The sequence below is a fragment of the Poecilia mexicana genome, unplaced genomic scaffold, assembly GCF_051168715.1.
Source record: "Poecilia mexicana isolate PSO_F unplaced genomic scaffold, ASM5116871v1 scaffold_6, whole genome shotgun sequence".
Classification (NCBI taxonomy): Eukaryota; Metazoa; Chordata; class Actinopteri; order Cyprinodontiformes; family Poeciliidae; genus Poecilia; species Poecilia mexicana.
In genome coordinates, this window is record NW_028263375.1 from 24,186,826 (window position 1) to 24,212,715 (window position 25,890).

The 25,890-nt window shown below is 39.1% G+C and overlaps 1 protein-coding gene across 1 annotated transcript in view; it reads left to right on the plus strand.

The window, feature by feature from the left end:
- The window catches only part of LOC106929219 (neuronal cell adhesion molecule-like), a 58,154-nt gene that overhangs the window by 22,492 nt on the left and 9,772 nt on the right, over window positions 1–25,890 (plus strand). The window contains exons 3-27 of the mRNA XM_088006467.1: window positions 6,503–6,659; window positions 7,699–7,804; window positions 9,125–9,318; window positions 9,667–9,789; window positions 10,682–10,852; window positions 11,403–11,459; window positions 13,319–13,430; window positions 13,510–13,694; window positions 13,829–13,963; window positions 14,805–14,948; window positions 15,049–15,160; window positions 15,245–15,411; window positions 16,204–16,351; window positions 16,452–16,541; window positions 16,647–16,771; window positions 17,736–17,837; window positions 18,506–18,703; window positions 19,442–19,512; window positions 19,707–19,929; window positions 20,088–20,203; window positions 20,770–20,974; window positions 21,289–21,411; window positions 21,803–21,979; window positions 24,548–24,607; window positions 25,594–25,713. Coding sequence (XP_087862593.1) covers window positions 6,569–6,659; window positions 7,699–7,804; window positions 9,125–9,318; window positions 9,667–9,789; window positions 10,682–10,852; window positions 11,403–11,459; window positions 13,319–13,430; window positions 13,510–13,694; window positions 13,829–13,963; window positions 14,805–14,948; window positions 15,049–15,160; window positions 15,245–15,411; window positions 16,204–16,351; window positions 16,452–16,541; window positions 16,647–16,771; window positions 17,736–17,837; window positions 18,506–18,703; window positions 19,442–19,512; window positions 19,707–19,929; window positions 20,088–20,203; window positions 20,770–20,974; window positions 21,289–21,411; window positions 21,803–21,979; window positions 24,548–24,607; window positions 25,594–25,713 — 3,355 coding nt within the window. The 5' untranslated portion in view covers window positions 6,503–6,568. The remainder of the gene's footprint in view (window positions 1–6,502; window positions 6,660–7,698; window positions 7,805–9,124; window positions 9,319–9,666; window positions 9,790–10,681; window positions 10,853–11,402; window positions 11,460–13,318; window positions 13,431–13,509; window positions 13,695–13,828; window positions 13,964–14,804; window positions 14,949–15,048; window positions 15,161–15,244; window positions 15,412–16,203; window positions 16,352–16,451; window positions 16,542–16,646; window positions 16,772–17,735; window positions 17,838–18,505; window positions 18,704–19,441; window positions 19,513–19,706; window positions 19,930–20,087; window positions 20,204–20,769; window positions 20,975–21,288; window positions 21,412–21,802; window positions 21,980–24,547; window positions 24,608–25,593; window positions 25,714–25,890) is intronic.

A 25,890-nucleotide genomic window follows, 5' to 3' on the forward strand; every position in this document is an offset into this window, starting at 1 on the left:
CTTCCTCTTCCTCTTGGCTGCTTAATGGCACAGAAAACTGTATGCGCTACTTGGCATGAATAGGCACATCCTCAGAAAAAACAAACTCTTCCAGGCGTTTCCATTTTCTCCTCTTCACTTTCCAGCGTATATGAAGCCATTCTTGTCATTATAACCTCCCCATTCAGACGCCTGCAGGGGATCCCTGCTGCTCCATTAAGGCCATATCAAGCTTCACAAACTCTGATTGCAGGAGCCATCAATAGTGCTGATTATGGGAGTTAATTAGGATGCCAGGCATGAGAGAATGTCACGCTTTTCTTTTTTAAATCAGAGATGTTAAATTTGATGCAACAGCAGTAACTCTGTCAAGGTTGCGTCACTTGCTGCGTGGCGCAGATAATGGCGGCATCTTTGCTAGAGGTTAGCATATAGCACAGATGTATTGTATTAGCCGTGTGCTCTTGCAGGATCAGAGTTGGGACTTTTCCCTGATGACTGCTTTTCATTTACACTTTCATTCTCAGTCCTTGAGCCCCTGACACCTCCGTTTGTGTGCTCAAACGAGTCCTACCGCCCTGAGTCTGTGTGTGTACTTTTGAGACGTGTGCACAAAACCAATTAGTTTTGGGATGTTGAAGTAGTTGGCTGCGGCGAAATGACAATGGAGTAATTGAAGAGGCCGGCGGAATGAGAGGCCAGGCAGCTGAAAGGGAGTGTTTCCTTCACTGGCAGAATAAGTCAGGCCTGTATGAAGGTGTTCTCACAGCGCTGTACAGTAATGAACATGGCAGTATTTCAGTTGTCTGACATTAATTATGGTTAGGTTTTTGGTTGCTGAGTGTTACTTAGGTTTACCTGCAGATCTTGTCGGTTTGTAAATTATGAACATGTTTAGATTTTAATCCTGCAGCTTTTCCATTCAATTCCTGATTCCTATTTTGAACTTTTTTTTTTTTTTTTTTTTTTTGGTCCCTGATAGCAAACAGTCTGCGTCATTTACAAATATTAGGCTAATCTGAAGTTAAGCAAAATATTATCATGCTTGTATAGCTGCAAGTTCAGTAAAATAACAAACTACATTTCATTAGTGTCATGAATCGGTTACCGACGAAGAACAATCTTCCTACTTTACAGTGAGATATAATTCATCCAAACCAAAGTTTCTGAAGGTCAGCCTCACTAAGCTGCTTCAGCATAGTTAATTCTATTTCATCATGGTTAATATTAATTCAACTCAACCCCCAAAAAAATGCATATCTGCACTTATCAGTCAAATTTTACTTAAAATATTCTTCAAACCTGCCTTAACTTGATAATTAATTGAAAGGTGTAGAAAGCCTTTCTAAGAGATTTATTTTATTGAAATGTTAATCTCCCTCTCCATCTCGTCCCAAATAGCAAACCCTGAGTCAATGTTTAACATTGGATCAAGATGTCCCTGTTTTAAACTAGCTAAGAAATTTAATAGTAAATCGGTGTGATCTGCTTCTGTGAACCTCAAGTGCAAATGACTCAAGTGACTGAGTTTAAACCCAAGCTTCTTCTTTAAAAAACAGTGCAATGTGCAGATTTATCTAAAGGATAACTAGGTTTATTGGAAATGAAATGAATACCAAAGCAATTCACAAACAGTAAAAACTGTAAGCGTTCAATGCTAATTAGTCCCAGAAGCTGTGTTCTTAAAACGCGGTGCATGCATGTGTGGGATCTGAAAGCAAAACAGCATCTGTGATGAGTAAAAACAAAAAAAAAATCAAAACAAAAAAACATCCTCGTTTCATTCACTCAAGTGGAAAAAGAAGCTTTGGAAAGAGACAGTTCCCACTTTAATGAACTTAAGTAGCAAAAGTTCATTGTTAGGATCATCTAGCTGTTAAAAAAATGATTTTTTGACAGAAAAGTTTATAAAGGCACTGTGTGTGCAGACTTTGGCCTGGACTCTGTCAAAGTTACCTTCTTGTTTTCACTATATTGAGCTTTCCAAGTGACATAATAGCTGGGTTTATCAACCTCAGCCTAATCTATTTGATAGATAGCTTTTAAAAAAACATCAGCGAATCTGTCGTTACTAACCTATCATGCTTCGTTCTAAGAGGCCATTTCCTGTTCGATTTTATCAGTCGCCTGACAGATTTTGGCACACCACCCTAAACAGTACTTTAGATTTATCTGGGCCTCAGCAAGAGCTTTATTGACTTTGGCTTTCCTGTCTGTCAGCAAGGGATGCTTCTGAGCTTTTAACAATAGAGGAGGATATTTGTGTCTCCTTTAAGAAGCATGTATTTAGCTTTTGTCTTTTTGTCTTGCTCTAACTTGCTGAAAACCGTATTGGTGGAGTGAAGGTGTAAGAATTAACAACATGAATCCTTTATAATTTCATGTGAACAGCGTATAGTCGGGCTCTTTTTCTTCTGCCTGCTCTGTTGGTCTTAAGAGCCCCACTAGAATTTCCACTGCTGTCCTGCTGTGACAGGGATGTGAATGGTTGGCTCCGTATCACTGCAGCTCACAGGGATAATTATATCACACACACACAAACCGTACGCGGACAGTCACACACTCCTGGAAGTACAGACTCTGCACATGAAGACTAAAACATGCTGACCGGCTGGAGCTGAGCTGCTACACCTCATTAAATTGGGAAATGAATCCTGGACGGAGTGCTGGCTCCATTTCAGATAAGCTTGAGGTGTTTTAGGATTCGACACATAAGTTATTGTGGCTGATTTTTTTGTTGCCAATTCTGATTTCCAATTTATCACTATGTATCAAATCTACATGCAGGTGCAATGGGTTTAATATCCCAATCACAAATCTTTGATGATATTTTCGGGGCCATTATATTTAAGCTGAATGTGGATGAATGTGAATTTACTCTCATTGCCCTTGATACCCGAACATAAAACAGATGTGGGTGGCTTAAATACTTAATGGCAGTGGTAGGGAATTGTGACGATGGAAAACAAAAGAAAACTAAGCAAAATGTGGGCGCTACTAATACTGCCACTGCTACATAAACTAACAATGTCTTTATTGGGTGTTTTCCTAATATGGTGCAGCTTTAATGAGATCATAAACTAAAGTTATGTGGCCAAACCAATATTTTAAACTTCTTTATTCTACTTCTTTTTGTCTGTTCCTTTGAGAAAGTACATCCTCACTGAAACCTTTGGGTTTCAAACAGGCTGCTGATGTTTGCAAATCCAGCATGTTCAATAGCGAGCAGAGTTAAAACACAGCAACTTTGCTACATCTGTTCAACCTTGCTATATTATGAAAGATATGCTCTCTCTCGCTCTTTCGCAACCTGAATGAACTGTAGATATGTCTTGACAGAAAATGCATGTTTCTTTTAAAAAGCTTCCTACAACTTTCATGCTTCCTCTGACTACTTTTTATTCCAGGAACCAGCAGATTTTCTTGTTTTTTTACTTAATTTTTACGGGAATGATTGCTCACATCCCAGTCAGACTTTTAACCATCTTCACTAATGAAATATTTGTAAATCACCTCTGATTTTAACTTTCTCACGGTACGTTGAAAATAAATATTGAATGGTGGAGTGTGTTCAGGCTGTGCAACGTTGCCTGCAGCCTTCAAAAGGGGCTGGAAGAAAAGCTGCCCCTTATCTTTGTGTGTGAAATCCCAAGCCAGACCTACCTTTTTGTGAACGCAGCCCTGTGATTGGCTGAGCCGGGCAAATAATACGCAGCTTCCCAAGAGAGTTGTAGTGGAAGCCCAAGGTAACAAGTTACCAGACACCAGCTTTGGGGGCCATAACTGTATCACGATCCTGGGGCAGCGCTAACGAGCACATTCACTCCCCGGGGAGGACCATTCCCAAATCCGGGTCTGACTGACTTGCTGTTTAGCCTCTGGTACCAGACACAACTTCCACCAGGTCCTCATCTAAAACCTTGTTCTGTCAACCCGGAGGGCAAGACAGCTACACACATCTACAGCTCTGCCTCTAAAAGGCTCTATTAGATTCTTTCATGTTGTAACCATCATTAAAATCCAAAATTTGCTAATGTGCTTTTGTGGTAGTTGAGAAAATGAGCCTGCCCGAGCTCTAATTGAAGCTGTGACATTTTAATACCAGACTAGTGAATGCCTTGGGTGCGACATGCAGGAAGGAAAGATTAAAAACAGGTCTCTCTGCAGTCATTAAAAGATAGAAAATGACTCCTTTTTAGGCGGTTTCTTTATTCTCATCTGAGAACAGCGCCCTTACTCAGACAAAATACTGATGAGCTCCTTGCAATAGCATTGAATAAAATTAGAGATGTACTGTTCAAAATTTGATAGCCAATTTCCTATCTCCGGTTTTTCTAAAGCTTTGAACTGATGATTAACTTTCAGTAGCTATGATATTAGAAGATGTAAGACCAGCATTCAAAATATATTTGTTCAGCCTTAAAAGGAAGGACTAATTGAGTTCACGTTTTAAACTACTAATCTATTCCACCTATTTGTCAGCGTTTTATGTTAGTGCTTAGCACCCTAAATGCAAGTGTTGCTAAAAGAGCTGCAACTATTGATCCTTACCTCAAATCAGATTTCCAAAATGCTGCAAGTTTCATGACACATTAAATGTGTTCAAAGAACAAAACAACCTGCTGCACCCATTTCACCCTTCCTGTTATCTGCTGAAATTCTTGCTCTCTTTCGCAGCCTGAATAAATTGCAAACATGTCCTCATACAGTTCAGTCCAAGGTTAAGAATGTCTTTGGAAAATTTTGTTTTTCTAATAGTACATGAGATGAGCAGCTCTCAAAAGATAACATCATAAAACCACATTATAAAATGTTGAATTTTTTCTTTGTTGTATTTACAATTGAATGGAAAAAGATGTTATTATGTAATTGTTTCACCCTTTTCAATAATCAGTGAAAAAAAATGTAAAAATATCCCTTTAAATCCAAGTCTTTCAGGTTTGACGTCTTCCTTGCCATCACACTAATCCTCAGTCTCTTCCAGTGACTCTCTATCTGATTTAGTTCTGGATTGACTTGAACATTGCCCGATGTTAATACCACTTCAGGTCAGAAGCAACATGGTGGTAAATTTGAAACCTCACTTTAAACCTAAATCTGCCAGAGGTGTGAATAATTTGGGGATTAACTGAGTATTACAGTTTCCTTCCACTTAGCTTCTTACGTGTCTCTTCTTCCTCCGACTTTACTGTTAAACACCTCAGTAACATTGAAACTTTCTGACTCTGAGTCGAAATTGAAGCGGGTTGTTGTCAGCTCCGTCCCGTAGAGCTTAAGTATGATACATTCACCGATTACGGGAATTTTCTAGTTCCCGACCAGCCGATCACAGATAAAGTCCATTCGGTTGAAAATCATTTAATTCTGGTCACCAACCAATTTCTCTGTCGTGCTTTTATAATAGCTCAGAAAATGAGTGTGTCTGTGCTGTAATTAAAGCTGTAACATTTCAGTATTGGGCTGCCTTGGATGAGACATGCAGGAGGGAAAGATAAAAAACTGGTATTATCACTTTCATTAAAAGAAAGAAAATTAATCTTTTTATTTTTTATCCAGTTAAATTGTAGCCACAGAGACTAAAGTCAACACGAGTGCAGTCAGGTCTACTTTAGTGCCTACTTGTTACCAAAGCTTGTTTCACACTCTTCTATTCATTCTCTTATTTTTTGTGTTTTGCTGTTATTCATTTTTTTTTTGCTTTGTCTCAAAGAACAATAGCATTTATTGAAAGCTAATGTGACATCTTAACACCGCGTCTGTCCGCTAGCAATAAGAAACATAGAGAGAACATCAGTGTTGCTGTTGTTTTCCTCCATAGTTACAGTAAATGTAGCATCTTGCCGAAAGGTTGTGTTGAAAGAAATTTGTGTAAATAATGATTAATTAATCTCTCATTGCTTTGTTTAAAAGAAATTCAGACCAGTCACTCCAGCTGAACCTGCGGTATCCGCGCCATCTGTCTCCATTAAACAGCTATCAAACAGTCGTACCTGACATTTGCTGCTGCAGCTGCTGTCTCGCGAAAGACTGATGGTCCAGTGTCAGAAATATGACCTCGCCGCAGATCAATTTGCCTCAAGCCTAATCTGCCAGTCGCTCACATTGATAAAACTGAGGGTGAAATGTGTTGGAATGAAAAGTATGCCCCCCTGTTCTGAACTTTGGCCGTGCCATCCGCCGGCATTTGGAAATCGAAGCAGAGGCGAAGCCCTAATGGCGCAGCGTGATGAGTGCAGCGAGATGAGCCCGCGCGGCTTCCTGTCGATCCCTATTGGAATGCTCTACATCAAAAAGATAGCCCCCAGCAAAAGAACTGCGCACACCAAGAGACATCGATCTGTAACCACAGAGTCAGTGCATGTAACTAGCTCGCTTGTTCCACCTCTGACCCTCCCGTGGATGCAGAACTGGACAAACTTGGTGTTATGATTAATAGCTTCTGTCACTGGATGTGCTGTGAAATCCTTAGCTTTCATTTGATGTCTGAGATTCTCTTTCTCTACTTTTCTTTTCCGCCTTGCAGTTGTGGAAGTGCCCACAGTCTGTGATTGAGCAGCGGAGGGGCAAGGGCAGACCACAGCGACCCTTGATGATGATGATGGAGATGAGGAGTTTGGAAGCAGCGCTGCTGGTGTTGATCCTCGGACACCTCGCCTCTGCTCTGGAGGTCCCACTAGACCGTAAGGGAACACATCACACCACAAAACCAGGGAAATGCTTAGGGTCTAAACCAGGGGTCTGCAACCTTCAACAATTGCTCGTCATGCCTTAGGCTAAACATGTTAAAGAACCTATTTATTTTTTAGGTTTTTTATGGAAAACTCCATTACATTTTTTCAACAGAATTGCATTAAAGTAGCATTAAGGTGTTTTTCGATCATTTTTTTTTTTATTTGACCTTTTTTCTGTGTATGTCAACGTGTTAACTCACATGAAAAACAAAAATGCAAAATGATTTTCAGCCCTTCAGGTTAAGACAGGTTTTGTTTCCAATATATCTGGTTGGAAATGTGACCATCACAGACGGCCCCTGTCCTACCATGGGACAACCTTTTCTTTCCTCTAATCACTAATGTCTGTATCTCTTTACTGTCAAATTGCTTTTCTTGTTCGCTGATTCATTGGGGGAACCCACAAAAGTTCTTCCAGGATGTAAGTCACGAATAAATGCTTTGCTATTAATAAGTTTGCAGTTTTTTTTCTCTGTCCACATTTTGAGGATTTGCTTTGTTTTCAAACTGCTCAAAATTTATGCCTAGTTTATATTAGAAAGTTTGGAGTGTGATTTGGAGTGAAATTTTGCATGTATTTATTTCTGTGCTTGCTTTCTTTTGTTTTGTGTGTTTCTACAGATGTGGAACATTTTACATAGAAAAAGGCCACAAACAGCATGACTTTTTCAGTTATTTGTTTTGTCATAGTCCTTTAGTTGTCTCCGCAGCAGTGACAGGAATTAAGTAAGCTTCACTAAAGAGAAACACATTTTGGTGTTCTGCATGCTTTTGTGATTTTTTATTTTATTTTTGCCATTGCACAGATAAAGACAGCTTTTTGTGTGTATGTCAGCACAAGCCCCTGTGTGGTTTTGGACACTTTGGTCAGTTTCAGTGTGTTTGGTAATGACTGCTTGTGTGGTCGACGCACAAGAAGAAAAACGGCTTCAGATTAAGCAGCAAAGGTCATGGTTAAGCATTTCCCTTCTTTCTGATCTCCATGTAGTGGCACAGCCTCCAACAATAACTCACCAGTCCCCAAAGGACTACATCGTGGATCCTCGAGAGAATATTATAATTCACTGTGAGGCGAAGGGGAAGCCGCATCCCAGGTAGGAAAAAGCCAAGTGTAGTTTAAAATTCAAGAAGTGTAAATACTCCTTTAGCTCTCAGACGTAAACAGTTCGAGCTCAAATATATATATTTTTTAATTTTATTCCACCTCAATTTATTTGTAAGGATGCTGCCCTTGCCGCAGGCTAATTGTTACTAAGGCTTCTGATTGCTGCAAATGCTCTACTGCCTCTTACACAAACATTTATGCATTTTTTTCTGTTCCTTAGTTCTTGTTCCTTAGGCTATGGTGATTTTAAGAAGGCAAACCAAAAGCAGGGGCTGAGGAGTTTCATTTTCTTGTTTTTCAATTTAGACACTGATGATTTACGTTTGGTTTCCACAAGTTAAAACCAAATGAGTTCATGTTCGTAGTTCACTACTTCAACAACTTAAAATAATCCCAAAGTCACAACATGAACCAGTTCTCATTTATTCATCATATGTGTGCTGATTAGCAGACTGATTATGTCATTTATTTTTTTCAGCCTGATCTTCAATAGCTTATTTACCTCTTTGCTTAAACCTGTCATGTTGTGTTATTTAGTGTCAATAAACATGACAATCACATATTTCCCTCTTTTCATCGTCAGCAAATTAAATGAAGCTGAATTTTTGATTGGATAGTTTCTCTATTGACACCACGTCTGTAGCTACGGCCACTTAAATTGCACTTCAAGCTCTGATAAAATTTTGATTTGATGAAATATGTCTGCTGACAAAATCTTCGCTCACATAAACCAAAGATAACATCCATACTGTTACTTTTATACTTACCAGTAAAATGGGTTGGAGACAAAAGTTAGAAGTGACTGAATGCCTTAAACTTCATCTACGTTCAACATTTCATCTCTGCTTTACCTTTATAGTTTCATTGCTGCTTAGGGCAACGAGTGTTAAATATTTAGATCCATAAATATCCAAATAAATAAATGTTATGTCATGTTCAAAATTTTCTTTCCTTTTGAATTAATTTTAACAAAATATTTTAAGTATATCACACTTTTTAGCCATGGAGGTGCCAGTAGAAACCTGGCATAAGTACCCCCTAAATATGACCCTATTCCTGCACCTTTTAATAACTAAACTGGAGACAAATACTTTTTTATGGCCCTCATGTGTAATATTTAATTTATAACTTTAACGTTAAAGGCTGTATTTTGGTTAGTGGTACCTATTTTCTATTTATTTTAATTTTATTTTGGTAGATAGTAGTGATTGTGATTTAGGTGTTACTGATTGCGCCTCATTGGAAAGGCAGTCCTATTCATCTAATCATCCATTCATTCATAAAAACTGCACTGGTATTTCCTCACCAGCTTCTCCTGGACGAGAAATGGGAGCCACTTTGACGTCGAGCAGGACGAAAGCGTCACCATGAGGCCTCACTCTGGGACTCTGGTGGTGGACATCACCAGAGCAAGACCTGAACATTACGAGGGAGTGTTTCAGTGCACGGCGAGGAACAAACACGGATCTGCTGTGTCCAACAATATCGTCGTCAGACAGTCAAGTAAGCGTGGTGTCCTGCTTCGTTTTGTTTAAGCCATTTTCTTGTCTTTCATTTCAAACATTAAATTCATGAAACATTCTGGATCATGTCCTCCTTTCTTTTCTTTTCTGTAAATTAAGTTGCGTTTTTCTTCCTAAGACGGCTTATCGAAGGTAAAGCTTGCAAGTCGAGAAAATGCATGTTAGATTATAGATTGAAATGCCCCGTTGTATTTTTCCTCTTAGCTGTTCCACTATTTAGACATCATCCTCTCATCTTTCCTTGTTGCTTTTTTAGCCGGCATTTTATGTGCAAATTGTGACGATACTCAACCTGTCATGTTGCATGTCCCATTTTCAATCAATCCAGAGTCCCCCTTGTGGTCAAAGGAGGAAAACAAACCAATCGTGGTCCGGGAAGGTGTTTCCTTGGTGCTGCCATGCCGACCTCCAGCAGGACTTCCACCTCCCATCATATTCTGGATGGACAATAGTGAGTTGATGCCAGTCATTTTGATATGTTTGGAATTCTTTTGGCTTAAAGTGGGTTTTGTTTGTAATTGTTGTAGGTATGGTGCAGAGCTGGTGTACTTACCATTATAGATCAACATCCATGTCAAGAAACAAAAACTTGTCACAAAGACTGTGAAATTTACAGGAAACATGTAAAAAAAAACACAATTTTGGGAGATCGGTGATCAGCCGATTTTTACATGTGAAGCCGATCTTATCCGATGTTATCAACCTTGGCAAAGGTCTAAAAATCAACCACTGTGCTTTTCTTTTCTCCTGTGAGAGAGGTTTGACTGACAAACCGGCCAACCAGGTCATGTCTACACATTTACAGTTAACAACCTTCAGCAACCTTCTTGATATATTGAGCAACATTTCAGACAAAATAATGGTATCAGCCAAAATTAGAATCGGTAAGTTAGGCTTTTTAAAAGATTGGTGACCAGCGATCAGCCAGAAAACTGCAATTGGTGCACCCCTAACTATAACTGTAGCTAATAGTCAGTCGCAGAAACCAAATTTGTCAAGTCTTTATTTGAGATCTTAATGACAAATTCTGATTGGTATTGATGCCAAAATGCTTTTGAAATGTCACCATTTCAGTTTCAACAACTTCAAAAATGTTAATTTTTACAGAACGTAGTTAACTCTGCTAGTTGCTAATATTAATAGCTTTTTTTTTTTTTTTTGCATATGGACCAGGAACTTAAGATGTGCTAAATTGAACTGAATATCATATCCAAACTGGTGAAATTCAAAATGTACGTAGAAATGAGAATAGGGGTCCTAAAGTACAGCCCTGAGGGATTTATTTAGTGCATACTTCCTGAAGTTATAACTGATGTATATTTATATTGATATAATTTTCTCAGACTTCCAGAAGTTACCTCAGAGCGAGAGGGTGTCCCAGTCGTTGAATGGTGACCTGTACTTCTCCAACGTTCTCAGTGGGGATTCCAGGAATGACTACATCTGCTACGCTCGATTCACACACACGCAAACCATCCAGCAGAAACAGCCCATCACTGTCAAAGTGCTCAAACGTAAGTCTCTCCCCACGTCTGTGGTTCTCAGATTTAAAGATGTGATTAAGATTTGCATGACTGGGAAAAAAAACAAAACAAAAAGGACAACAGTGTTTGTGTAATGCACTTGCACAAGAGGCAGTTATTTTTCAGCAGGACAGTATGTGCCAGGATGGCAGCGTGGGAGGGAAACCCTGCTTCCCATCACAGATCCGATCCTCGGAGATGCTACTGTCATCTGACTCAAAAGACATATTGTCTGAGTTCTGGTTGTTGTCTCTCTGCTAAGCAGCTTTTTGCTGTGACGTTTTTCTCTATACACTTTCTCCTCCAACAACAAAGACTGCTCTCATCGTTTTAACCTTTACAGCTGACATCATGAGAGACACTGCATTACATATTCTGGTGATCATCTCCCATATAAATATTTCAAGTTTTTTTTTTATGTTCGTTTTCATATTCCTCTCTGTTAGAAAAAAGATGTGCAAACATGTTTTTGTAATTGTCGTGATTTAAAAATCGTTGCATGTGTGATTTCTTTTGTTTTGTTTTGTTTGTTGTGTTACAGTGGATGCAATCAATGAAACAATGGCAGATTATTATAATGACACTGAGTTATTAAATGGTGAGTTTTTGGCACCCTCCGGTGTTTAGTTCCTCCCAACCCAGAGCTCCAAACTCTCGCTTTACACCCACTAACACCAACCCTTCAACCCATTCATCCTTGGGGGCTTTTTTTTTATTTCAGAGGTTCGCTGGTTTCTTCCAGGGTGAGATCTAGCACCCCCTTGTGGTTATTCTTAAAGTAGAGCTCAAAGCTGTAGCTTCCTCACTAACACTCACCCTCCTCAACCCTAAAAGGCACTCCTGCTTTGAACCCCATTTCAAATCTACCTTTCCTTTGATTTCCTTCAACTACAGCTGCATGCTGATTTCACTTTAGTCTGAACTTCAACATTTATGCAATTTACTTTTCAATAGTTTGAACTTGTAACTCTATCTGAAATCAAGAAATATGTTGAAAATCGGCACCATGAGTGAGAAAACATGATCTCGGGAACTTTGCACTCTGTCTTTGCAGAACACAATATTTGACCACTATGGAAATAGTGATAGCAATGTCTCAAATTGGAATGTGTGTTCATAATTGAAATACAGTGATTTGTATAGCAAGGAGAAGGATAAATGCTGTCTGAGAGGGGATCAGTTTATAGACCTAAGAGAGTAGCAACCTACCCTTTAAAATGGTTTCACCTGTGACTCACCATGGTGGTGAATGACTGTAATTCAGAAAACTCAAAATCTGGAAACACTCACTTCAGAGAAGCATTCTTACTCCTGACACTCGCGTTTTTCAAATCATCTGTTTACCAGAACAGAGGTAAGTTTATTTTTTGTAAAACATTTCTGACAGTGAATGGAAGCAGCTGAAAGTCTTTATTTTGTTCTGTGGATTTGTGAGGAGCTGCACTCCACTGATGTAAAAAAAAACATTACCATTAACATCATTTTATGGTAATGCTACTAGGGCTGTTATAAAATAATATTTTAGTAATCGAGTACTCTATAGGATATTTTTACGATTAATTGAGGAATCGGATCTCTCTCTCTTTCTCTCTCTCTCTCTCTCTCGCTCTCTCTCTCTCTCTCTTATTCCTACCGTTCGCTCCAAAACCGTGACGACGCGGATCCGACAGCACAAAATTCAACAATTCTTATTTGTCCCCAAACCTTCACAAAGCGCCACACAATTCACCACCATGCTGCTAGCACGTCACAACAACTCATAGGCGGAAGTCAAAGCGCTGCCCTCCACAAATAACGATCGGGGCGGAATCGAGGTCCTCGAATCGCTCGAGGAAACGTTTCAGCCCTAAACTCTACACATGGGTGGCTGATATTTACTTACTACTTCATAGAGGATTTGTGGCAAAAGTGAGAGCGCTCATCCTTTCTTTAGCTAATCCTGCTGCTAAAATGTTTGTATTTCCACTAAGCCTTTTCATTCTCTCATTTCTGATTTAATTCAAACTTTTTCATCATTCTACTGATATTATTTCCACCTTATTTCACTTGCTTATAAATAGTGTAAACTCTTTGAATGGTGTAAATGCTAAATCTGTTTTAATTTATTTATTTTCTTTAAAGCAATCTTGGTAACTGACAGATTCTATTATACGTTTATTTTACACTAAGTACATTTTCGGCATTAGTTTACATGGTTATGATTTTTTTTTTCTTTTTTGCCTATAAACACCTTCAACAGACGTAAAAAAGAACCCGAAAAAAAGGCCACATTTACCAATAAAACATGAGTATTTGTGTGCAGATGGTTTGATTACACCACAGTATTGAAATGTGGAGGCTTAGAGAACATGAAGGGCAAGGTTTGCCTCAGTTCCTCTCTTTATTCTTGGCTGATGCCAAAGAGAGTTAATTTTTTTTCTCATTTTTGACTCGGTATATCTGTGTGTATAACTGCAGAGGCCCCAGTGGATGATAGGAAGCCAACCTTCCTCATCCCATCTGGCCACTCAAGCTACAAGATGGTGCTGAGGGGACACGTACTGGAGATGGAGTGCATTGCCGAAGGACTGTAAGTCGGAGAATGCGCCAGAATTAAATGTCTCAGCGCCTCGAGAAGCCGCCTGCTTGATCACAGCTCTTAAATCCAGGCCCACCCCTGAGGTATCCTGGACCAAAGTGAGCGGAGACCTACCCAGCAGGCGCACGTCCTTCCTTCACTTCAACAAGACCCTGCGGATTGTGAACGTGTCTGAGTCGGATGAGGGAGATTACAGCTGCACAGCCAAGAACCAGCTCGGCTCTGCGCACCACATCATCACCGTCGAGGTCAAAGGTGTGTCTGCATCTGCTGTTCCCTGCCTTCTCTCTCTCCTTCTTCCTCTACCTTCCTCTCCTAATTGATTTATGCACAGATGCTATCAGGATTGTCTGTTCTGTAATTAATTCTTCGCTCTGTACTCCTTGCAGCTGCGCCTTATTGGATCAGTGGACCTCCAAAGAATCTTGTTCTGGCTCCAGGAGAGAATGGAGCGCTGACCTGCAGGGCCAGCGGCACACCCAAACCCTCCATCATATGGTCAATGAATGGTGACCGAATAGAGAGTAAGAGCAATTTGCTCCACGGTCAGAGATATATCTACTCTAACATCAAATATTCATCCTACATAAAGTTTGCTATATTCTATAAGAACCCTGAAGATTTTCAGAAAATTACAAACTTCTACTGATTTTCTCTTTTGTGTGGAAATTCAGAGAATGCAAAGGATTTTTTTTAAAAGGCTACTTAGAGATATTTGATAATATATTTCCTGTCTTATAAAGGTTGAATCTTGTGATTTTTAAGGTAAAGACATTTATTATTTAACTGCGACAGGCAGGAAACAGTACTTTGATTTGAAACACTTTAATGTAAAGTTATGTTTTGCAAACCTAACCCACGCACTATGAATATTTTTTTCAATCACTCATCAAGTTAGTCCCTTAATTGTCACCCTTCCCCATTAGTGAATGGGTCCATGAAGATAATGACTCATGACAAATAAGTGGCTTTAATAAACATTATTTGATTAGCAAATTGTATATGGCATAAAACCATAGAATGTGGTCGACAGGATTAAAATCAAGTTTCAAACCTTACTAAATATAGACCATTAAGAATACAAGTAAAAAAAAGATGACTGCGTAGTGAAAAGCATTTTACTTTGTCACTAGTAATGCTAACATGGGCAGAGCTGCTATAGATTAATCTGGTTTTTATGTTTTATCAGCAGGAAAATGCTTACAATTTGAAAAAGCGCTTTCAAAAGTAAAGTATGTATAAAAAGACTCAAAAAGAGAAAAAAATCATGTTTTTCATTGACTGCTAAGAATGTCATAAATCCCTACAGATGTCTCTCCATCATCTTGCCACTCACTTCTTAAACACAACCATATGCTGTGACAGATTTACCTACAGATATCAGCAGACGGGTGGAGGACGACACAATCATCTTCACCGACGTTCAGGTTGGAACCAGCGCTGTGTACCAGTGCAACATCTCAAACCCGTACGGTTACCTCCTCTCCAACGCTTTCGTCAACGTCCTCCGTGAGTTTAGCTCTCCATCATGGATTTTAATGCTATTCCCCATCCCCGGCATTTTGTGGACAGTAATAATGTATAGATATTCTGTGCTGACTCACTGCAGATGAGTCACCCAGAGTGCTGACACCAGCCAACAAGATCTACCAGGTCATCGAAAATCGCCCGGCCCTCATGGACTGCTCCTCTTTTGGGTCACCAATTCCCAAAATTGAGTGGTGAGTTAAGAAACACTCAGTAAAACTTTGCCATGAAACCGTTCCTGTAGCTAAATGCAAAGTGGTAAACTCTCCGTGTCTTAGGTTTAAAGACAGCCGAGCCAGCACTCTGAATGGAGAACCTTACATCCTGCATGACAATGGTACTTTGGAGATTCAAGTCGCTCAGTCGCAGCACAAAGGCAGATACACCTGCATTGCCAGGAACTCGCTTGGATCCTCTGAGAATCACGTTTACCTGCATATAAAAGGTGAGTGTGTTCGTTTGTTTGAAGCTGTTTTAAATGATTCCTCTACCATGTATGTCAGCTATATGCTTGTATTCTATTGGACTGATTCAGTTAAGTATTTCTGAATATGATTTGGACATGCTTGTCTTTAAAATTTATTGAGACGATTGTTGTGACTTTCTGCTACATAATAAACTGGATTAAATTGAATTTAATAATTCCAGGCAAACTAATCTGGTAAAAAAGCAAACCTACAACCTGCAATCTAAAACTAGCACTTTACAACATCTTAGCCACATCATCTCGCTGATTAACATGGTGGTGGTGGCATTATACTGTGGGGTCAGAATCTGACTGATATTCTGTGGCAAGTTTCGGAAGTTGATGTTCAGGGATGCTACCCCTACAATTTTATTTAGCTTGAGCCATATTGCACAAATTTGCAACCTCTACATAGACGTGATGTTCTGATTGCAAAAAAGTATGATTCAACAAAGTACTGAGACAGGGGCCCAGAAATCAAACGTGTGCATAATTTTTAGATGTGTAAAACAAATAGTCATTCATTCTTTTGTGTTCCTACAAACTCACAATCATGATATGTTTGTTGGTTGGACTGTAACAAAATGGAGACGTAATGAAAATACTTCAAATGTAATAATTGTAACATGCACAGAATAACTAACACACTGAATATTTCTTAGCTTTTCTCAAAGATTTCTATGTTGGTTCCTCTGACCTTTTATTGACCTTAAGTGAAACTCTACCTAGGGTCGGATTTTTTATTCATCTTTGGCTTTCCTGTTCCATCAGAGCCTACCCGTATCCTAAAGCAACCGGTTGACACGGTGGTGCAAAGGGGCCGATCTGTGACGTTCGAGTGCACAATAAAACACGACAAGGATCTCTTACCCACTTTGATTTGGCTTAAGGATGATGAGGAGCTTCCCGACGATGAGCGGTTGGAGCTTTTTTAAATTCAGTTCTTAAAATTAGTCAAATATCTGAAGTTGCACATAACTAAATTGACTTTTTATTCGTATTTTATTCTATTTTTGCAGATTCCTCATAGAGTCCAACAGCCCGTCTACCTCTGATGTGTCAGAGAGAGAATGGCATAGAGATCATGTGGAGCTGCCTAACGATGATCGGTCGGAGCTTCTTTAACTTACCTGTATTTGGTTCTCAAAACTGGACAAAATACCTGAACTTGTACATAACTGAATGGTCTTTCTAAATATATTTGTTTTTTGCAGATTCGTCATACAATTCAACAGCCTGTCCATCACTGACGTGTCGGAGAGAGATGCAGGGGTGTACACGTGCTACGTAAACACCACTCTGGACCAAGACTCAGTCACCGCTGAGCTGACTGTTGTCGGTATGTGACTCTGAGCTTAGCATTACCAGTTTAAAACATGAACGTTAAGAAAATGGCAGAGACCTCGGTCTGTAGGATAATTTGATTCAGCAGTCAGCTCTTTAGGTCTAAGTGTGTCGGACTGAATTTAATCAGTGATCATGCTCTGTAGGTTAAATGTTTGACGACCTTCTCTTAAGCAGCCTATTTATCATTCCTGTTTACTTATGGCTGATTTGACCACCAAACTTCTTATTTCAATGCCGCCCTCCAACCTCACAGAGACCACACCAGCTCCAGCTGTCATCCACGGTAAACCCGCAGCACGCTCAAGCACCCAGACGTGCTTAGCCAGCATGCGTTTTTGTGTTGTTCGCTCGGTGGTTTCAGTTTAATGCAGCATGCTTCGGCCCAGAAGAAGCCATTTGAATCGAACAGTCACAGAGTGTTGACTCTATTTATTCACATCTACCAGTTTGAGTTGCTCCATTATTTTTTCTGTGTGTTTTTCCGATCTGCCATTTCTGCAGAGTCAATCGCATTGATGCCGTTTGTCTGCCGGCGTAAACATTTGGGAAAGGAGGAGCAACTTCCTCTTGTTTTCATATCAAAGCTAATTTCAGAGCAGATACAGCCCCCCGTGTGCTTCTTGTGATATTTCATCATCGCTCATCCATTTGAAGCATGCGTTTCTTATCACTGCAACTTCACAACATGAGCGTCTGTTCATTTTGTCTGATGAGCTCGAGATGAAGTGAAGACTGAACATCAGTCATTTCATCGCATGACGCAGCGTCTGCATGCATTATCGTCATCAGTGGACCAAGCAAAAGAAATACATGAAAACATGCAAATAAATTGTCCTGCAATCGGAGAGGCTTGCTTGGATAAAGCATCGTGCCACAATCACCTGATTGTGGTGTTACTGTTAAATGTTCAAAATATAAATATATGTGTCTCTTCCTCCTGCTGTTTTTTCTTCCAGGGCGACCCGACCCCCCCACAGACCTGGAGTTGACAGACGAGAAAGAGAGGAGCGTTCAGCTTACTTGGATCCCTGGGGAGGAACATAACAGCCCTATTCAGGGTGTGTGTGGGTCTATGTCTTTATACAGCTGTCTGCGTGCGTTTTATATAACCTGCTTTTAGTGTTTGGTATACTTATTGACTAGTCCCAAACTCCTGCTTTTCTGATTTATAGGCTGTTGGGACATTGGCTAAGTGTGGTTCAGATCTACTAGTGATAAAGTAATAATATTAGAGGCTTTTAGTGTTTTGTTACTCACAAGTTTGTGTTATTGGTTGGATGAAGCCATTTACTTTTTTTTTCTTTTATCTGTTTTTCTGAGTAAGAAAAATAGCTCCCACTGATTTATAACTAATTTGTAAATTGAATTTGACAATAAAATAGAAAAAAATATTAAAGTTGTAAAAAATGGCTATCAATTAATATCCATCCCTTGAAGTCAGTGAAAAAAAAAATCCCTTTCCCAAATCTCTTCATTGAACTGAACATAACAGTCTTGTAATACACAGGTTGCTGTTTGACCTTGTTTACTGCGTTAAAATGCTCAGCGTGTTGCAAACACTCATCTTTAATGAAAACCTTGCCAAAATCCACCATTTAATTGCAGATTCAGTGTGTGCTTGGTGGCTGTTTGAGTTCAAGTGGCATGAGAGTATTAATCCCATTATGCAAATATGTGGCCAAGCATGGTTAAAAAGTGCAAAAATGATTGTCTTTTTGCAATGCAGAATTTGTAATCCAGTATGAAGACTCGCTGCACCACCAAGGTCACTGGCATGACATTGCCCGGGTTCCCGGGACCAAGACAACGGCTCATCTCAAGCTTTCACCATATGTCCACTACACATTCAGAGTGCTGGCCCGTAACGCCGTGGGTCTGAGCAAGCCGAGCAGCCCCTCTCGAATGTATAAAACTAAGCCTGCAGGTACGGAGCCAGCTGTTATAAATGCTATTCAGTTTTGGACCAGAACATTAATAATTGAAACCATGACAACATGTTGCTTCCCCTAAACGTATATATAGCTTTCCCCAAACTTAGAGTTTACGCTCAGTGTCCTGAATGTTTCTAAGTAGTTTCTTGGAATCTAAAGTTACTTTCTGGGTTCTATTGGTACTGTATTTGAACTTTTGTGGATTTGTTTATTAACTTTTTGATAACTTACTAGATAATTTACACAAATGTAGAGATTATTTTCTATAACAAAACAGTTTTCCCCCCAGAATTTATGTTTAGCTAAAACATTTACCAAATAACTTTCTGAAACCTTCATGGAACTTGCTGGTCACAGTTCAAGACATCACAGGTTACTTTCTCAAGACTTACTAGTTACATTCCCAGAACTCTGAAGGTTTTTTTTTTTTTTTTTCTTTTTTTCTGGTTAAGATTCAATAAGTTTCATAAAACTTAGCGACCAGAAAGTATAGGGAAAGTACCAGATACACTTTGGAAAGTAAACCGATTAAGTAAAAATTGTACTATGTATAATTTGTTAGTGTAACCAACACATGAGTTCAGTTACAATTTAGTTCCTCTATGTCAGAAGTCTCCAAAATCAACAAATAAAGAAACTATTATTGTCAAAAAATAACAAAATAACCAGTATACATGTAAAATTGGCTTTTTTTCTGGAATTTGTTGATTTTTCTTTTATTCTGTCTTCAGCTCCTGACCAGAACCCAAAAAATGTACGTGGATCTGGAAATAAACATAACAATCTTGTTATCACCTGGGAGGTAATTGCTATACATTTAACCATTCTGAATTTGATCAATGACAGATCTGTTATTGCAAAGAGTACCATAACCAGCATTTGTGTATCAGAGCTTAATTAGATTTTTGCTCATACTCATTTACTTCAGTGTAATGTAGACCTCCAAAGGAGCACAGTGTCTAAACAATATGCTATGTCTTAAATTTCTTTCTCCAGCCTCTGTCAGGCCTTCAGTCCAACGGTCCTGGGCTTTATTATATAGTGAGTTGGAGGCAGAAAAGGCCAGGCACCGACTGGATAACAGCCACTACCAACAACTCCATGTATACTGTGTCTGAAATACCCACATATAGTCCATTTGAGATAAAGGTTCAGGCTGTAAACAACCACGGAGAAGGACCAGAGCCCGCTGTTGCCATCGGCTACTCAGGAGAAGATTGTGAGTCCACCTTAACCTTTTAAGGCCTTTAAGTTCTTACAAAAAGATCTTTTGTTAGAGCCGGAGGCGATGTATTTGGTTGCATACCCTGTAACATTTCACTCTGGCCTTTTGGTTGTAGCCTGATCTAATGTTATGCAACTTCTTTAACTCTGCAGTGCCAGCAGCAGCTCCAGCAAATGTTCGGGTTGATGTGGTAAACAGCACTGTGGCTCGGGTTCGCTGGGACCCTGTGCCTCCTCATTTAATACGAGGGCAGATCCAAGGATACAAGGTACAGAATTTTGATAATAACAAGCCGATGCATCTAATAAAAAGTAAATGGTAGCCTACACATATGCAATATGAAAATGGCTACCAACACAAAAAAGACTCCACAATCTATACTGTCATATGGTGATATTACCTCATGAAAATACGTCTAAATTCTGTTATGTTTATGTCGAGTAGGGATGGTAAGCCCATAGGTCTGTGGTGTGTTTGTATCCTAAGGAAAAATAAACCTTATATTGTAGCAGCAACACTTTCAGTTCTTAAGGCCTCGTCAATTGGCTAGTAAACACATTATTGCAAAGGGTCTAGCTTACGTCCCCTTGGAGGCTCTATAGTTAGAAACTACACCTTAGTGTGATATTTGTGGACAAAGGATAGATCTCCCTTATTATATTTTTTTATTCAGCAGTCCATTCATCTATTGTCTACACCCCATTATCTGCAGAATCTTAACTTTAAAAAATATATATATATTGGGTACAAAAATGACAGGAGTAACATCCTTGCTCAACATGTATGCACAAATGACACAGATGAAGCTTCTGCATTTGACACTGTTTGTTGCAGGTTCATTACTCGAGGATGCACAGCCTTCACAAACACAACCCCCATCACACGGAGAAGCGCGTGCTCACCTTTAGTGGGAACCACAGCCAAGGCCTGCTGCCCGGGTTGCACCCATTCAGCCACTATTCTTTTTACGTAAGCGTCTTCAATAAGAAAGGAGAGGGTCCCAAAAGTGAAAAGGAGGAGTTTCAGACACCTGAAGGAGGTATGACATTTAAACCTTAAAACTGTGACATGTACATTTTTAAATCTTATGAGGAAATGTCAAATAGATGTTTTACTTCCTGAATTTAAAGGAACAGAAAGGAGAGTTTAGTACCATCTAGTGGGGAATTAGGAAATTACATTTGTACACGATGGTTGGAGAATTTTGTCTATATTTATGTTAACCTTTTGATATTATGTCTGCAATAAACAGTGCATCATCTCATTGCATATTTCCCTTTATTGGTTTCTCTTACATTAATCAGCTTTTCTCTCACTGACTTGTGTTCACTCATTGTTCATGCTTTCCTGCAGAGCCTGGGCCACCCGCCTCGCTGTCTGTCACAAACCCCAGCCTAGATTCACTGACCCTCGAATGGAGTCCTCCTCATGAACATAATGGGCACATCACTGGCTACAACCTGAGATATCAGCCAGGTGAGAAGTTTTGTTTTTTCTTGACAGACAGCAAGCGAGATTTTAAATCTGTCATGTGAACATCATCCTCTGCCATCTAGTGCGTAGCCTTTGTAAGCCATTCTTTTTCATGGCTTAATCAGTCATATAGGAGAAGCTTAGAGTAGCTTAACTGCATTTAAGTGTTCTTACAATTACAACAACACAAGTTAACAAATCAACTCTGGTCACTCCCAACTTCTGTTTCTGAACCCTACTCCTCTGTTATCCAAATCTTTCCATCTTCACCCTTTTTTTATTATTGACACTCCATCTGCAACCCCTCACCCTCCTCCTATCGCTACACAACTTCCTGTTTTCCGACTTCCTTCTCCATCCCATCGTTGTCGTCATCCGTCCCTCACCCCTGTAGTCAATAACTCCAATGAACTTGGCCCAGAAGAGGAGCTGGCCCTGGCTGCCAATGAGACCTCAGTCACTTTGCAAAACCTCAAGTACAGCCCACGCTACAAGTTTTATTTGAATGCGAGAACAAGCGTTGGAGCGGGCCCGGCCATTTCTCAGGAAGCTGTCGTCAAGCAGGATGAAGGTAAGTCATCAAAGGCAGACAAGTGCAAAACATGGAGCATGTGGTATTTAGGATGACTAGTAGCTAACATTTCTAAACTGTTCTTGGATGACCTTTACACGAGACATCAAAAAGCATTAAAAATAATCCCTATTTAAAAGAAACAGTTGATTATATATATATATATATATATATATATATAGATATATATATATATATCTATATATATATATATATATATAGATATATATATATCTATATATATATATATCTATCTATCTATCTATCTATCTATCTATCTATATATATATATATATATATATATATATATATATCGCTCAAACAGAAACCTGCAGGTACATCTCCTATGTAATTGTACTTATTTAAGATGAACATGTCTGGAAGTTTCGTAATCTGCAGTATGTTTAATCTGGAGCAGGGGAGCTAAAAAAAGAAGAAGCTGCTTGTAAGGAATGTGATAACACCCACAAACTTCAGACCTTTGTTTTGAACCGCGTTACCATGGAAACGGTGATCAATTTAGAGGGGAATTGTAAATTACTTGTAGGCTACACCCTGGAGCACAAACTAATTAGATTATAATTCATGGAATAAGCATTGTGCATTATTGAAAATATCGACTGAAACAAACACATTAGGAAAATGTTTCTAAAGGTCATCAATTATGTGAGATGAAAGACCATTTAGTCTCGGTCTGCTTTTGACACAAAGGCTTTTTTTAATTTCACAATCTCCTCCAGAAAACAGCTAAATTCAGAAAGTAATGTTTTCTAAATCAAGACTGAAAGAGTTTCCTACCATGATTTAATGGTAACTGCTTTACTATTGAAGCGTGTGTCCTCTGTTATGTGCACATTTAGTTTTAATATATATTTTTTTCATTGTGAAGGAGTCTTTGTTCTATTGCTTGGCTTTTTGTATGACAGAAAAGGTTACCTTGTTCAGGTTAAAGTCAACAGGCAAGACAGCAACAATTTGCAGAAAAATACTTTCTCCTGAAATGTGAAAATGTCTGACTTTCGTCCTTAAAAATCCTAACCAGCTCAGCTAGAAATGGCTTCAAACATCTCATTTACAGTTGTGATCAGAAGTTTACATCTGCTCACTCTGGCCAGGAGTTTTAAGTTTATTCTGGGCTTTTAATTAGTTATTTGACATTTGTCAAGGATTGCACAAAAATGGTCTATTATTTAAGAACTGCATGTTCCATTTAGCAAGAGTTACAATTTGTTTAAATTTTCTACTTTACACAGGATCAGAATTACACATGTAAGGTTAAATATATTCACACATTTACCTATATCTTTAAGTAAGGTGTGTTGAAGGTTGTCAGTGGCATGGGCCGTTAACCTCTGGTTTGTTAGGGTAAGATGGATTTGTTTGCAGTCATTTGACTAACTCAATATTTATTATTGCACATCACCATAGACTGAGAAGATGCCGATCAGGAAACAAGTACATCAAGTAAAATGGACACTTGCTTGACTAAAATTTGCAGCTGTCTAAATCGGCAAGCTAAATAACTTCTGCAGGAAAGTTTTATGGTCATATGGGAGTGTTTTGATTCTGTGACACAATATATATATATATATATATATATATATATATATATATATATATATATATATGTTTAGAAAATTTGTTACGCACACAGGTGGTTGACTACTAGGATTTAACTGGGTGACATTTACTTAATAGTCATGCATTTATCATGGATGTAAACATTTGATCACAGCTGTGCAAACAGTTTTAGATGATTGGCTTTTTTTTCACATACTGAAGATTGATATTGTATATTCATATAAAATAATTACCTCAATGACACAAGTGAATGAACCCTTATCGGCCTGTTGCCTCATCATGTCTTTGTTGGTTCAAAGAAAAGTATCAACATCTAAGTATTTTACTTTACTTTTAGGTGTTCACATTGCACTGTTGCTTCTACTTGTTTCCATGTTTCGCTCCTTAAATTCAGTTTCACATTTATCCGATAAACCTCATGTAGACACCCTTGAATTGAAGATATTTCTCTGATACAAAAGTGATGAAAGCAGAGGGATGAGTGGTGAGCTTATTGTAGCTCACCTATTATTTCTCTGTGTGTATTTTGTTTCTTCAACCTATAGCATCAAATGTTAGCAGATGTGCCTATCTAGGTGGAAAACCCACTGCATGCATGCTGCTTATCTCTGAGGACGTTCACCTTTTCTCTTCTCTGTCCTTTATCCACCTAAATGTTTGAGTTCAAAGCCACACAGACAAAGATGCTGTTTGACATGTGCCTTTTGAGTTTCACCTGATAAAACGGGATCAGACTTTATTAGAGTGGCATGCTGCTTTTCTTCTCCTTTGTTGTCAACAACTTTGACCCTCTTGTACTTTTTGCACGGCGGATGCTGGTTGTGCTTCCTGCTGCATGGCGAGGTTTTTCCTTGCATGCTAATGAACTCTCTGCTTTGTGGATAATGACTGTGTGTCTGCTGTGTCTCCCTGTTGTTGTTTCCTTTGCGTGCGTATGTCTGTGTTTGGGTGTGGGTCCATATTTTATCCTCTTGGTGTTGTTTGCAGGAGGCACCCAAACCTCTCATCCGGTTGCAGGGTTTCCTCCACGCCGTCCGATCCACAAGGGTACAGACTGTGCTGAGATCTTAGTAAACTACATGTTGGATTAGATGATTATGAGTTTGATTGTGAACTCTGTTCGTCATGGTTTATTGCCCCATCCAGTGCTGTTGCGCACTTCTGTATGGGTCAAGGCATGCATGTCAGAGAATTACAAGTGCTGCTTCAAAAATGAGAATACCATCAACAAGTTAAATCTAGTTGAGCCATTTATTCCCAGTGAAACTCATGTGGAATCAGACATTTACTTGCTATGTGCAGAGTGAAACATATTCCACACATGTTTTTGGAGACTAAGATCAGGGATTAATGATTGCCACTTTACACATTGACATTGTTGTCCTTAATTTAACGCACTGCTTAGGGTCATCAAAAATGTGTAATTCCAGCTGGTGTCTAATGTTTAACTTCCCAGGTAATGCGTTCCGATGCTGCCGAAATAATTGTTCATGATATTATCTCCTCATGATGTCAAACATGTCGTTAAGTGAACAACTCCCTTCTGCAGTAAAATGCTCTACAGTAAAGCTGCCACTCCAGTTTGGATGATGATGATGATGATCAAGCTTCTTCCTAATTCCTCAAAGTGCGACGATTATTGTTTTGTCTGACACTTCAGTTTTAGTTGAATCACTTTGGGACATTTCTCCAACAAGGATTGAAGCGTTAACAGTCTCCTACTTGATTGTGCGCATGACATTTCTGTATTGATAACCCTTTTTTATTTGTCCTGTGCTCTGATTTTCTAAGAATAAACATTTTTCATTAGCTCTAAGTTTCCAGAAATAAACACTGGAAATGGATCAGTCTGTTTAGTAAATCTACGCAACACATCAGTTTCGTTTTTTAACTCCATTGTGGAAAAAGACTTGTTGATGACGTTCTAATTTATTTAGATGCACTTGCATAATCAGGACAAAGCAATTGATTGCCATTTGTTGCATTGCCCCACAGGCCAGCCTTGATGTTTGTCTCTTCTCTTGTGTGCGCAGCCCGGCCCGTGAGTCTTTTTGCGAATGTTAGCTCTTCGGTTGAAGAAGATGGGGTCCTGATCAGTTGGGAGTACTGGGGCCCGGAGAAAAATGTTTATGTAGAGTACATTGCAGAAAACAGTAAGGAAAATCATCACCTCATTGATATTTCTCTCAGCTTCAGGCATGGGTGGCAAGAGACTCCTACTTCATTACTGGCTCCAGCAGGTGATTAAAAATATCGGCAGTCATGTTAACGCTGCCAGGGAAGACCCTGATTTGATAAATGAAGTTTCCCGTGATTGGATTCTGAATTGT